A 14,127-nucleotide genomic window follows, 5' to 3' on the forward strand; every position below is an offset into this window, starting at 1 on the left:
CACGCACTATTTTTGATATTTTTTTATTGTGGGTGGGTGGGTTTTTTTCGTATAGATCTACGTTGATATTTCCATTGTGGCCCGGTAGCCTTTTCCGTTTTCAAAATTATTAGGGATAGTTACAAATTTAGCCATTAGATTCGAAATAATTAAATATATAGCAACATTTTATAAAATTTGCAAGTATAGCAAAATTTGTCAAATTCTGTCAACGATATAAGTTTATCACCTATAGATCATGTTGCAAATATTGGTTTATCACTAATAGATCATACGAGTTTATGAGCAATACAAGTCTATTAGCGATAGTTTTGCTATATTTGCAATTTTTTTAAAATGTTGCTATATTTTTAATTATTATTCCTAAAATGGACATCAATTACAATTACCATGTCTATATTTTGTGGACGTTTTGTTGTATTTTGTAAAAGACACCTAAATAAACTTAATCTGAATTTGTCATGCATTTAACGTGAAGATAATAAATTTATTTTAAAATTACCTAATATATCCCATACTAACATCAAATAAAGATAGTATATATATGGATTTAGATACTTTTTTTCATTTGCTTGGGATGTTTTCAACTAAATTGTTGTGAATTTTAGCTTAGTCACGCTTTAGAATTCTTATCTACGGGTATGATCATGTTGGACCTACGAACTCTTTTGTATACTATATTTATAATTAATAAAATTATTTCTGTTTTGTTGAGTAAATCATTTAATTGGTAATGCTTGTAATTTGTTGAGATTCAATTTGAGATTGAGAGATGACAATTAAATTAGACTGTGAATGTTTTGGTCACAGGTAAGTTTAGTAAGGTAGAGATATTTAGGAATTCTTGTGCAGAAATTTATGAATGATCTTTAGGTTTTTAATTAATAAATAGATGGACGAAAAATAACTAGTGAATTCCTGCAAAATCCAACCATATGAATAGAATATATCTGTAATTTTGTTATAAAATCTTAGCATGAGTAGTTTTTTGGATATGAATATTTAATATCCACAGCATAAGAAAACACAAAGATTTTGATGTCAATCCGACTGCCCTTTGAGTAAAAAATAAAGAAAAATAAAAACAATGGTATCAAATAAAAATGAATCTCAAGCTTTGTTTCTAAGATCCTATCATTTTGCAAAGGCCTTGGGCTCATTATGTTTAAATAAATACACTTGTCTTCTATTCTCCCATTTTACTTCACTGGTGATGATAATGCACAGGAACGTTGGCTTTCCAATCATCTCCCAACACTCAAAAGTTTCACTTACGCACTCATAATTGTAGGTATCTGCCCATGGTTTACAAAATCGATCTTATTCAATCGTAGACAGCACAGCATTTGCTCAGGCAGTTCTTCAGGTTTTTGTGCCTGCCATCACTCAAAACAAATTACTTAGCATTATTATTTCGTATTTACAGCCTTAACAATATCATTTACATCACTCCCCTGATTTGACTATTGTATTTATTTACTTAATTTTGCGGCTGAATTTTAGATTCTACTTTTAATTTATTTAATCTCTACCACTACTACCATTAAAAGGATGCTGAGTTGGCACAATGTGTCAAAGAGTTGTACGGACTAATTAGCACGTTACATTAGTATATCAACACAATGTTCTTGAGAAAAACTAAATAGACCCATGATCTGGCATTTCAGTTAGTGAAACTTTGGGAAGTTTACATACATACAAGTTGGTGCTGTTACCAAGTTTGAATATAAGAGACGTACCTCGATTGTTAAACCAATGTCAAGTATCCCATGCCTCAAACGATCACGGAATGATTCGAAACCTTTTCTTGAAATATAGCTGAATCTATGTATGTCCAAATCAATCTCAAAATAATTTTTTCCCTGAAATAACCATAATGCAAAAGTCAGTCATCAAGAAGCCTAAATCTCTAATATTATTATCAGAATGAACTCAAAAAATGGAAATCATTTTACCCTGAAAAAGTTGTGTTGAGGTCGTGAAAGCACTGGCTTTTCGTTATAAGAACTAACTAGCTTTCTTTCAGTGGCACTTAGTTGGAGATCTTCAGGATTAACCAACCCACCCACTATTTTCAACCTTTCTCTGAAAGGAACCAAGGATTCCCTTGTGAATCCTTTGACTTTTTCCATTTCATCTTCAATCAACCTCTGATGAAGAAAATCAGCTTTAGATATTTTTTATTACTATTATGATTATCAGAGCTATCGTTGCAAGTAGTATAATGGAATAAAAAGTACTTTTCAAAGAGAAAGGAGAATGACATATCATCATATTCATTTCATTTTTCTGGAAATCTTCGTAGGTAGACGTAGATCATACATTTTCAAATATCAAAACTAAATATAAAATTCAAATTAAGTGGTAGAAAAGGAACCTTGATGGAGTCTTGAAAATGTAGAGATATCTCTTCGTCAAAATTGTCAGACAGTCTAAAATACAGTACCAGGCTCATCCCTTCTCCGTCGTAATCACCAGAGAACATGGAAGCTGGATATGTAGGCAGCTAAATCCGAAACAACAAAACGAAATCAAGAGTTCGGCTAGTTAGGTTTCAGTTTGTAACATTCAGGTTTTGTCATCAATATAGCCCATTAAAATAATGAAGGCCAAAGACTTTTCCGAGTAGAACGCATGGAATTATCACATTGCTTTTCCATTTTTGTAATTGTAGACAAAATCCTAATTGGAAAGCTCATTGAACAGAAAAAAAAAGTGATAATAAAAAAGACCTGTATGTTAACAATTAATATGGATGGTAGCTTTTCATGTGCTTTCACATGTGGAAGTTCAATATGCTGAGCAATGTGATTTATCTTCTGGGGGCAGAGAAACAAATCAACTCCAATTGGTACATATGGGCTGAGGTCTGGAGCAGGGTATTTCTGTTTGTCTCTACACAATAGGTGTCCAGAGTTAGAAAGGAGAAGAAACAAAGACAGTTTAATATCTACAAATCGAAAAGCCCCAAGATGTGCACACAATCAATGCACGTGAAACTCGTGAACATGCCTGAAATAGTTTTCTCCGCGAAGCTTAAAGACAGAAGGTGATATAGGGGACCAGGACGACGGAGTTAACTTTTCTCCCTTCCCACATGAAATTTGAAGTCCTGCTCTTGGGCGGTACAAGATTTTCTCTGACGTACCTGTGCATCAAAGAGTTATACTTTTATACAAGTTGAACCAACAAATGAGTAATTTAAAACTAAAATTAATCAACACAAGTTCCCCACAGCTAGAATGTTTACGTACAAAACTCAGTCCGTTCGTATCCGTCAACAGACTTTCTCTTAACAGAAAGCATGATAACTGCCGACTTCTTTTGATTTTCCGGTTGGGTATTAGAAGAATGATTCTTCTCATTGTAACTAGCTGGAGGAGGCAAACAAGGCAGGCAAGTATTCATATTGAACTCCTGACTCGTATATTCAAAGTTCTGTGCCCCTCCATCGATTTTGAGATAACTTTCATAGAAACCTTCATACATACATCCAGTATCAATGAAGCACGATGTGCTTTGATACTGAAACAATTGAGCATTCGGGTCATTTCCAATTGACGGAAAACAATCTGCCATCTCAAAACACATGGTAACAATTTGTGTGAGTGAAGTGTGAAAGAAATTGTTGGCTGTTGAGAAGAAAAGATTTTACCTCCATGAACACTGCTGAAATCCTCGTCATCAGAATCAGAGTCCAAAATACTAGCAGAATCGAACCACGGTTCATCTTGGCAAACTCCTGCAGGTGACACGATTTCAAAATTCACGATTTAGATGAATATATCCAACTTAACCAAAGTAGAATCTTATTTTCCGTCTAAATCTTCCAACATGGTGGTAGAGGAGTGAGGAAGATAAAAAGGATTCCCTTAGAAATTAATCTAGACTTAATTTTAGATACATGGATTTTGTTAAATTCCATAACTAGTCGAATAGATGAACTAGCAGACATGGTCGTGGATATTCATGTACGATGAAGACTCGATGTATTTGTATTTATTTCATGAGGCAAGTGACGATACGTTACTTGTTCGTTCAAGTTCTTGTGAGCGATGAGTGTTAGTCTTCACTCCTGTGATTGTATGAATTTTTTTTTATCTATTACGTATTAAGAATGTCCACTGCAATAGTATGATTCTCTGTTATGGGATACCAAATACAGTAATATTTTTTATTCAATGATTGAGAGCAGAAGGAATATACCATTTGCATCAATTTGGCCATGGCTCCAATGCAGCTGCTTCAGATGAAATGTCTTCTTAGGAACTTCAGACCTTGCACGGTTGCGAGCAGTTCCCTTCTCAAAATCGAGATGAACAAACTCATTGACCTTGAAATCTCCAGCATGTTTTCGTGAATCTCCAATCGCTTTGATACTAACGTCAGGAATTGAAATCTTACTACGTCGTTTTCCAAATCGTGATGAGTACTTCCTATATGCTTTGAGGTTTCGACTAAGTTTTGAGGTGCAACCACCCATTGTATAAGATTTAAAGTTCTAAACCTCTATGATGACTTAACGAAAGCACCAGGTCGATAAATGCCCAGTCCACGAAGAAGAGACCTATAATATAGTCAAAGTCGCAAGCATTATCATTTTGTGGTGGTACATAACAGCAGAATCAATCACATTTTACGAATTTAGGAGTTTCTGATCAGGCGATAAAGACAGTTTCAATTTGTAATATTGTTTGGCATCATAAGAAAAATGCTAAATCAGTTGCAAATGCAGAAATAAACAGACCTCATTCATAAACCATAAGTACTAACTTGAATTGGGCATTGACAGCATGCTATTCTACATTCTCCATATAGACATAAAACGAAACCAAAAGTGAAATCAGCCAAATTGAGGTGTAGAATAGAGAATAATAGATTTCCATATCCGCATGGAATTTGAGAGAAGCTACCTTGTTCGACTACAATGGCATTCGAAAATTAACAGGCAACTACCAGCGGCTGCCTGGAAGAGGATTTGACGTGAATTTAGATGTTACATTGGCGTGTTACCGAGATCGTAACACCATTTTGGACCTAAAAAAGGCACAGAAAACGTAGAAATTAGATAAAATGAGTGGAGATGAAGATGATTAAGATGGGGATTTGAGAGAGGCGTACATGGAGAAACAGAAGAGCGATTATTCTGCATAAATAACGAGGAATCGTCGTTCCCGTGGGAACTCAGATTCCTCCGTCTTGTGAACTCTATTCTGTGTGTTTCAGAAAGTGGAATGGAAGATTTTGGGAGAAGAAGGAAGAGAGAAGAAGAAAGATAAATGGTATGAAATAACAACATATATTCCGTTGGATACGGATCTCCACTCTCAACTTTGCGCCAAACTAACTTTCCGCCAACCAACCATCTCTTTAACTGTCTATTCTATTTTTCTATTTCTTTTTCAATATTTAATTCGCTTTCAAATTTCAATTTCTATTATTTAACTAACTTTTAAGTCTTTATATTTCAAAACTTGTAAGAGTTTAATTTTTGTCTTAAAATATCACTTCAAAACACCTGATACATATATTCACATACATAAATGTTAAAAATGACAAAATATTAAATTTTTTTTTTAATTCAATCACAATTAAATAAATACGTAGGTGAGATTTTCAAAGTAATTGTGGAGATAGTGAAACTCTACTATAGAAGCAAGATTGTGTGGGAGCTTGCCTCTGTTAACCTGCTAAGCTGTAATGATAAATGCACCAAGAGGTTTCTTGTGCGTGAATGATTACTTATCGGGAATGCTTTCTTTTACATTGTTTTCTTTCATTTACACGCTAGAAGTGGGTTAACTTAGATGATCTAACATCTCCATGTACCTATTTATGTGTAGTATCTGATTTCCGACGGTTTGTTTAACTTAAAATTCTCTCTTTCTATGTAATTATTGTAATTTATGATGATTCTCTCAAATTTTAATATGTTTTCTTATAGTCACACTTTTAAAAGATATCAACCTATTTTTTTTTATGAAAAAGTGAAAAAAAAAATTAAACCAATTAACCACCTTAGGTGATCAAGCAATTTATATTTATTATAAAATTTAGATGTTTAATTCCTTTTATAACCCTTATAAGTTAGACAAAGACCTATAACACATCTATCATGCTTTTATATAACATTTATATAAACATGCATTTAATAAATTAATATAACACTTTATACTAATGCTTTATGAAACTCTACACATGCCTACAATATATTATAATATTTATAATATAATATCAATCCACAAGCACATGTTAATCCTACGGTGAAATTTTAAATCTACATCATAATTTTATGCACCGACAAGATTTAAATTTGTTACAACATACATTAAGTGTCACATCCCTTCCTAGCAACTTCTCTAGCCACATATGTCAACTTTCTTACGATACATACCGAACCTTCTTGAAGGGATAACGAAAATAAGTTAACAGAATCATTAAACTCAAAATTTATTCACGTTGTTGACTTTATATGTATATTAATGTTTATTATTGATAAAATCTGAAAATTTTGCTCTATGCTGTATACATTTTTGTCAGATTTGCTATTTTTGACAATTTCTCTTTTAAAATTGAGTGAGACTTGACATAGTATCTACTAACCGTATTTCTTGTATTCTGGAATCTGTATTTTCTCTCTTGAAAAGAAAAACAGACAAATTATCTAAAGTTTTCATCCTACTTCTCTTCTCCAAGTTTCCCTCTCTCAGAAGGACTCCCACCAGTCATTCATTGCCAAGAGTCACAGCAAAGAAGGCCTATTGAAGTAGATCAACAATGGAGGAAGAGCGTTGCAGCAAAAAAAAATTCTGCAAAAGGCATAGTATCCTCATATAATCTTTTTCCTTAATGCTTGACTTCTAAATTACTGATACATGATTTCTGTAATTTTGTTTTAACTTTTTCTGTATTTTATTTCGAATCAAACCAAAGCACCACGTAGTTATTTAATATAAATAAGTAGTAAATAAATAGAAAATAAACTATTTAAATAATAAAAATTTAAAAAGAGAAAGGGGTTGTTGACATGTCTAAGCTATACAAACGCTATTTAAATAAACAGAATCCCTTCCACAAACAAACTACAGAGTTCTTAAAACTTCTCCCTATTCTTCAAAGTTAATATCAAAGTTGTATTCTAAATTGTTGTGCAAATCATCCATTCATATCAACATCGTGGAAAACTACCATTAAGGATGATTATAGTTGAGTTGAATCTCTTCAAATGAACCAGCATGAACATAACTCTATCAGCTAAACGTAAACACTCATTTGAATCCATCAACCCTCACATTGTTCAACCCAAAAACAAAACAAAACAAAAAACTGTATCATTAACGAAGGATGATAAATGCAAGTAAAAAGAGAAAAACATAGTAACGCTAACTGAACTGTGCAACATGTAAGCTGTGATATGGATATAATAAAGATGATTTCAACACCAATAATTTATATAAATTAGTTAATTAAAATATGGAGACAATGTACCTAGCCTATTTGATTTTAGAAGAAACCGAAGATTTACTCACTGACTAATTGAAACATGAGGTGGACCAAAACACGCCAATATTGAAATCCCATGTATTTAAACCCTGAAAAGGGTGTTTGATGTTCTCTTCAGCCTTTTTGTTAAGGCAGTACAAGGGGCCTTCTATTTGGTCTCCCAAAAGATTATTTCACCTTGCTCCCCACATAGCCCAAGATCCTTTAGCCTCCTTTCTTGGTAATATTCCAATTGATCCAATTCAAGCTCCCTGTCTTTGAAAATTTGGATTATCTGCTGCAATACCCTTTTCTCCCCTTCTCTTATTCCAACAGCAATCCTCAATCTTGAATCAAGATTTTCTTCTTTCAGCTTCTCATCCTGCAATTCATTGCCGTTGTCAAATGAGGTGAGATCAGTAACACAACTGTGTCAAGGCAGCTAAGCTAGGTTGGTTAAATTTTATATGTAGTATTTTCAACTTTGATACTTGTGTCCATTTAGTTCCTTATTTGAACTCGTATTGTGGCAACCATAACATGACATGCCGTATTGAACAATATTGTCCGGCATGATAACAATAAAATTCAAAATAGTGAGAGACTTCACAATTGGACAAAACAAAGTTGTTTGTAACTACCAATAATTGTTCAATAAGCATATTATACTCGTGTTATCATTTAAATCACAAAAATGGTATAAAACCACAATCCAAATTTCAGAAATCTAACTGAAACTGGCTAAATTTTAGAGACTACGTCATCTATATTTGAGTTTCTTTTTTTCTTTTTCATTTTCATTTTCGTGATTGTTTAAACAACTTGCACTCAACTAATCTCACAAGACATACTATCGAACCCTACAACATTCGGGTCAAGAAAAGGATAACATACTAATCATCCCATATAAACCAACATAACCACAATTTTGTTTTAAATTGATAGCATTAACTCAGACTACCGCCCCCTTCCTTCAACCTTGTACAAATTTGTTTTCTCTTCAACTTTGGAGAGGTCATGGTCTTCAACTAATTCATTTAGGTCTAAATGGTCTATAGTACAATAATAGGGTTGGACACCTTATTCAAGACATTATGGATGTGGGCTAAATCAAGACATATGAGATTCTATGTAAAGAGTTTACATAAGACTGAACCACAAAATATTCATTTTTATTTTACAACATAGTTTACAATTTAAAACGGACTATCTCGATTTCGATGATCTACCTAACTCGACCTTAATCCTAAACTAACTATGGACTCTTGTTTATTCGGAATTATCCTTAGGTATATAATGGTGAGGGCAACACAATAGCATTGGCCCAATAGACCTTTCATTTTATGGAAAGACCGAGTAGATATTTGAAGACATAAGGTTTGGATACATAAGGTGCAAGACAAAATTTACTTTTACCCGTTTCTTGAGATAATAGAGATCAACGAAATTGATCATCAAAATTTATGTGCTGACTTTAGAACTTAAACAAGGGATCCCACCCTCACACTAGCCTGAGAGGAATTCGGTTTAGTGGTTGGACCATAAACAAATCGATAATCAAAAGATCAACAAAACTTAAGGAACAAGAAGTAATCTTGAGGTAAAACAATATTTTGACCCAATCAAGCTTACAAACAACCTATGAAGGGTCAACTTACTAATCATGGTAATACCAAATGAACACACATATATTTATATTGAGGAGAATGTAGCTACGGGTTGTAGTAGATAGTCTCGTTAATTGACGAATGTTGGTTAGTTAGGTTAAAGAGTTTAGTCGGTTAAGCTCGAATAGTTGGAGTTCGTGATTTGTAGGTCCATTAGGTTCCTCTACTAGTTTATTGTAAAATAAGATTTAGAATAGTGCAATTGAGAAATTTGAATCGTTCAAAATAGTCGAGAGAATAAATTATTATTAATATTTAATATTATAAAAAATTACCAAAGGAGAGAAATGATATTTAAATAATATCGAATAAGAATTCAAATCAGGTGAATTAGATTGATTGGAATTAAGTGGAATTTTAATTAATTAAATTGTTTAAATAATTTTTAATCAAAATTAACACATCAAAGGCAAAAGGAATTTTTTAATTTTTAGTCAAAAGTCAAGTAAAAAAGTTGACCGTTGAAAGTAGGAGTCAATTTATTAAGGGTCATACGGGTGCGGTTATTGTATTTTAATATTAATTTTTAAGTATTAAATTATAATATATATTGAATAATGGTCTATTGTTACTTAATTTTGGTTTTGGTACTTTGTGCCCCTTTAAAACCTTGTGATTTTGGATTCGAATGGCCGTGTTGACTTGGAGGAATTTATCCACCAAATCAACTTTATTAATGATTGTTGAGTGTCAACGTGTTCTGGCTACATATTATATAATTTTATTGTGTTAATAACTTAATGAAGCTTAATGAATTTTTCAGAGACAGGGAGACCCTCTCTTCCCTTTCCTCTTTATCTGGGTGGTGGGTGTTTTTTGTAAAGTTGGTGAGTGAGTTAACGGTAAGATCTTTAAGCCCTTTGAAGTATGGAAGGATAAGGTGACTCCTTCAAATCTTCAATTCGCAAATGACACTTTTCATTTGCTCTGGTAATGTTAATTCGTTGAATCATCTTTTGGCTTTCTTAAAAAAGATGTCGGGGTTGAAAATTAATAGAGGAAAGTGTAGCGTCTTGGATATCAATACCTAGGAAGAGAAGATCACGAGTTGGGCTGAATGGATTGGTTGCGAGGTGGGGAGCTTACCCTCTTCTCACCTGGGCCTTCCTCTTGGGAACAATTCGAAAAGTTCTCTTTCTGGGACTCTAGTGGATAAAATATGCAGTAGGTTGGTGTCTTATTGAGCTTCGATATAGAAGGTTTTTGTAATTATCCTATGGACTTTATTTTGTATGGTTGGAATCTCTTGAAATGGGAATCCTCCTTTTGTGGGCTCATTTTTTTCGTACGCCCGTGTATCCTTTCATTTTTTTAATGAAAGTTGTTTAATGTTATGAAAACATAACATATAAATGAAGATTTGATGGTTTACCTCTTCAATGGTGGTATGGTAGCCAGAAAGCGCCGCCTCACAAGCATTTCGGACCACTTGACATATAAGCTCTTCATTTGCTCGACTAACAGGCATTTCAAGATGACCCCAGACAGAGTTCCTAAACAGAGATTCCAAAAGGAATGCATCTGTACCTCCAAGAGCTAGCAGCCGTAGAAACGGAAGCATTGCAGGTGGAAAAGGACGCTCCAAAATAATGTCAAAGTACGCAGTCTGATTGAGACCATTTGTCTCAGCGATATCTAGCTTGTCATCAAAGAAAAGATCTGACTCTGGTATCTCTAACGTCAGTGTATATGCATTGCGGTCGGACTTTTGCTCTATGAACCCATAGTCAAGAGCTAAGTCTGCATTGCTCTTTTTTAAGTCATATTGGATAAACACCTGTCGAACATACAGTCAAAAGAAGGTTAATCCACTTTCAAAATATCACTAATATTTGTTTTCCTAACAACCTTGGCGAAAAGTATATTTTTAAGGCCAAATTACATTTTTAGCTATCTTAGATGAAAAATAAGAAAAATGAAGACATAGGACCCATAATATGTTTAATGCAACAACTAATGTATTTTGAAACTTCTCCGACTCATTTTTGAGTTCAACTACAGATATTTTATACTTTAGGTTTCTGCTACTCTTAAACTAGTAATGGGATGTGTTGGGATTCGGCAAAATATTAGAATTTAGAAGTGCAGGAATCCAATATCAGAAAAGTTTAAGGGAGTCATGGACCCTAGGCACTATATAAGAAGTTTATATCTTTAGTTCCAATTCGTTCCACTCAGAAACACTTAAAAGATGTGCTAATTCAAGTTAAATTCTCTTGTGTATTCTCTAGTTTGAAAGTGGAAAAAAAGTTGTAAATAGTCAAAAGCTTTGAGAGTGATTTTGAAATTGGAGTAGGAGAGAGATTTTGGTGTGATTGTTATATTTTGGACGTAGTAGAAAATTTCTGGTTTGTGGTCTTTTTCTTCAGATTGGAGTTTTGTTACCTTCCTTTAGTTTCTCTATTATTTTTCTGTTTCTTTCCTATGGCAAAAGTGCGAGGTTTTTTCCAACAGGATGTTTGGGTAAGTTTTGATTACATGATAGAAGCGACAACGGTAAACTTCTTAAAGCGCTAAATTTGAAACTATGATTGAAATGAAAGGACAGAAATGCAATTTAATCATCATTTTACTCATGAAAAGATCAGATCAAAATGCCTCCTTGTCTTGTCTTGTCTCGTGTTTTATTCACTACACGTAAATTATAGTTTTGGAATAAAAACTTCAAAATTCCAACTATCAATCATTACGTAGAAATTAATATTTCACCTGGTCACCAGCCTTCACGGAAAGTGGGGAGCGGAGCGAGAACAGGACATCCCATGAGAAGAGACCTGCCGGACCCTTGACCTCCCATGCATGTTCTTCTGTGGTTACGTTAGCACTGTGGTTGACCTGATTAATTATGAGTTGTATTGACAGTGTTAAACTTTTGTTTGGTGCTAGATAATAAACCATTGAGTTATGATGTTCTTGTAAGATATAGGCTATAGTCCACGATGCTAGATTTAGGTAGGCAATCAATTCATGGTCTCAAATTTTCATGTTTCATTCATGGTTGGTAATCCAGATTTTTGTTTTGTGTTCTAATCCTTTAGTGAAAATAGGTTCGACAAATGTGCTTTTGAAAATTGTTCCATGTTCATAGAGTATTCCTATTCTGAATTTGAAATTTTAAAAGGCAGATTTATATTTAAGAAGATAAAAACTTTAATAAATAATAGTTGTATTTGCATGTAATAAACTTAACTATTTTTGTGAAAATTAATATAAATATAAACTATATATATTTTATTGTAAAATAACAACAATAGAAAAGTTTTAACATAAAACATATTACAATAATTTATAATCAACCAAATATTTTATGGCTTCTATTAAAAAGCTACTGAAAATTTCCAAGCATCCCTAATAAAGGAAGAGTTTTGAGATCTAACCAAGTCCGCGAAAGGGATCAAAACGAGGTTTTGGCCTCTGAGTCGTGAAAATGCCCTTGATCTGAGTATCCCAAAAGCCCAAAAGAAGTCATCCAGTGTGATACGTGATGGAAATAGATCTTTGTGGCGGAGCAATATCTCTTCTTCAACCTTGAGAAATTCACTCTTAACATATTCTTTTACATTCAAAGTCGTACTCAGAAGTTGGGTTCCTGAAAAGTTCATGAAGCATTAATGCTATAATCAATTATTAAATGATAATGAATAGCACAAGGAAGATTCCTCTTCAAGATTAAAGCACCAGACTAATTAATCTACGGACCAGAGCCACATCCCTAATCCTAAATATTCATAAGAAATCAACACATCAAAAACCAAACTCGTTTCTCCTTCCTAAAGTTTTACATTGCCGCAAAATAAACTTTTGTACTGATTTTAGTGTTCTAGCCTCAAGCAATTGAGATTGGGAAAGCATGTTAGGTTGTTAAGAACATAAAAACCGTAGTTCCAAATAAACAGACGAACCTTGGATCTCTGCAAGCTCCTCCTCAGACCTGCACTGAAACATCAAAACAAGCACTCCATCAACTCCACAATTATGAAAACGCGACATAAAAAGGACAAAAACAGATTAAACAGTAAGAACCAAGCCAAACCCACCAAAACACGGTGGAATCGGTTTCCTGGGGGAGAATATCGAGGTAGCGACGCCAACGAGAGTCGCCCTTGAGATTTTCTCTAATCAGAAACAGAGCAACAGAAATCCATGGTTTCAACCCACTACACACATTGCCAATCTCGGAATCAGCAACGGCGTCGGGATTTATCCAGAATCGTTTAGGAACCTCCAAAACGACCTCGTTCTTGGATAGGTTTTTAGTGGTGGCCAGTCCGAGGCCTTCGGGGAAAATAGCAGGCTTCACGTGAGTCTTGTAGGAGACCATGCCTTCCTGGCGAACCCATTGCCAGAAGGTGTGAACGTTTGAAGGCAACGATGGATCTAAATCTGGAGAGGCGAGGGAAGTTACAGAGAGCCGTGGCGGCCGCTTTGACGGGAGTAGGAGGTGTGGTGGAGTGCGAGGAAGGGAAAGGAAACTAGAGGATGAAGAAGCTAAGGCCATTCCCATGGGAGTTTGAATTGGAGTGGCCATTTCGAGGTCGGGAGTTTCAAGTTTCGAGTAGGCCATTGGAGTAGAAATGGATAAAATTTTGACGATTATGCAGACGTGGGACTGATACGTGGCCTGTATTTGTGATAGGCTTTGAGGGTTTCCACATCGGATGCACTTTGAGATATTTCCATATGTTTATATTTAAATAATTTTATGCTCCAAATATTTATAAAATATAATCAAATTCTAAATTCTAAAGTTTTTGGACGATATTAACAAAATTGTTGTATTTATATTTGAATAATTTTTAAAAATAATAGATTTTACAAAATGTTTACAACCTATAGCAAATTCTATCGGTGATAGTTATTGATATGATGTAGTGATAAAATCCAAAATTTTAAATATTTTAATTTATTATTATATTTTTGAAAATGTTGCTTTATATTTAATGCATATTAAATATTGTAAAACTTTTATTATAAAAGA

General features: G+C 33.8%; 2 protein-coding genes across 3 annotated transcripts; both read right to left on the reverse strand.

Moving 5' to 3' along the window:
- Nucleotides 1-934: 934 nt before the first annotated feature.
- Nucleotides 935-5,366, reverse strand: LOC101223025. Of its 2 annotated transcripts, XM_011650753.2 has the most exons (12): nt 5,122-5,366; nt 4,914-5,037; nt 4,748-4,808; nt 4,207-4,567; nt 3,656-3,742; nt 3,255-3,572; nt 3,013-3,148; nt 2,733-2,895; nt 2,378-2,506; nt 1,956-2,150; nt 1,740-1,862; nt 935-1,376 (listed from the first exon to the last, which is right to left on the reverse strand). In XM_011650753.2, the coding sequence occupies exons 4-12, from the start codon at nt 4,481-4,483 to the stop codon at nt 1,272-1,274; spliced, it is 1,533 nt and encodes a 510-aa protein (XP_011649055.1). In that variant the 5' UTR covers nt 4,484-4,567; nt 4,748-4,808; nt 4,914-5,037; nt 5,122-5,366; the 3' UTR covers nt 935-1,271. The 2 variants fall into 2 exon arrangements, with proteins under 2 accessions (XP_011649055.1, XP_004138994.1); XM_004138946.3 differs by lacking the exon at nt 4,748-4,808.
- A 2,021-nt stretch (nt 5,367-7,387) lies between these two features.
- Nucleotides 7,388-13,728, reverse strand: LOC101205332 (ribulose-1,5 bisphosphate carboxylase/oxygenase large subunit N-methyltransferase, chloroplastic). Its single transcript, XM_004138876.3, has 6 exons — nt 13,187-13,728; nt 13,052-13,080; nt 12,527-12,738; nt 11,859-11,984; nt 10,522-10,926; nt 7,388-7,864 (listed from the first exon to the last, which is right to left on the reverse strand). Exons 1-6 carry the CDS (start codon nt 13,711-13,713, stop codon nt 7,652-7,654), a joined length of 1,512 nt encoding a protein of 503 aa, XP_004138924.1. The 5' UTR covers nt 13,714-13,728; the 3' UTR covers nt 7,388-7,651.
- Between the last annotated feature and the right edge of the window lie 399 nt (nt 13,729-14,127).

Source organism: Cucumis sativus, chromosome 2 (genome assembly GCF_000004075.3).
Source record: "Cucumis sativus cultivar 9930 chromosome 2, Cucumber_9930_V3, whole genome shotgun sequence".
NCBI lineage: Eukaryota > Viridiplantae > Streptophyta > Magnoliopsida > Cucurbitales > Cucurbitaceae > Cucumis > Cucumis sativus.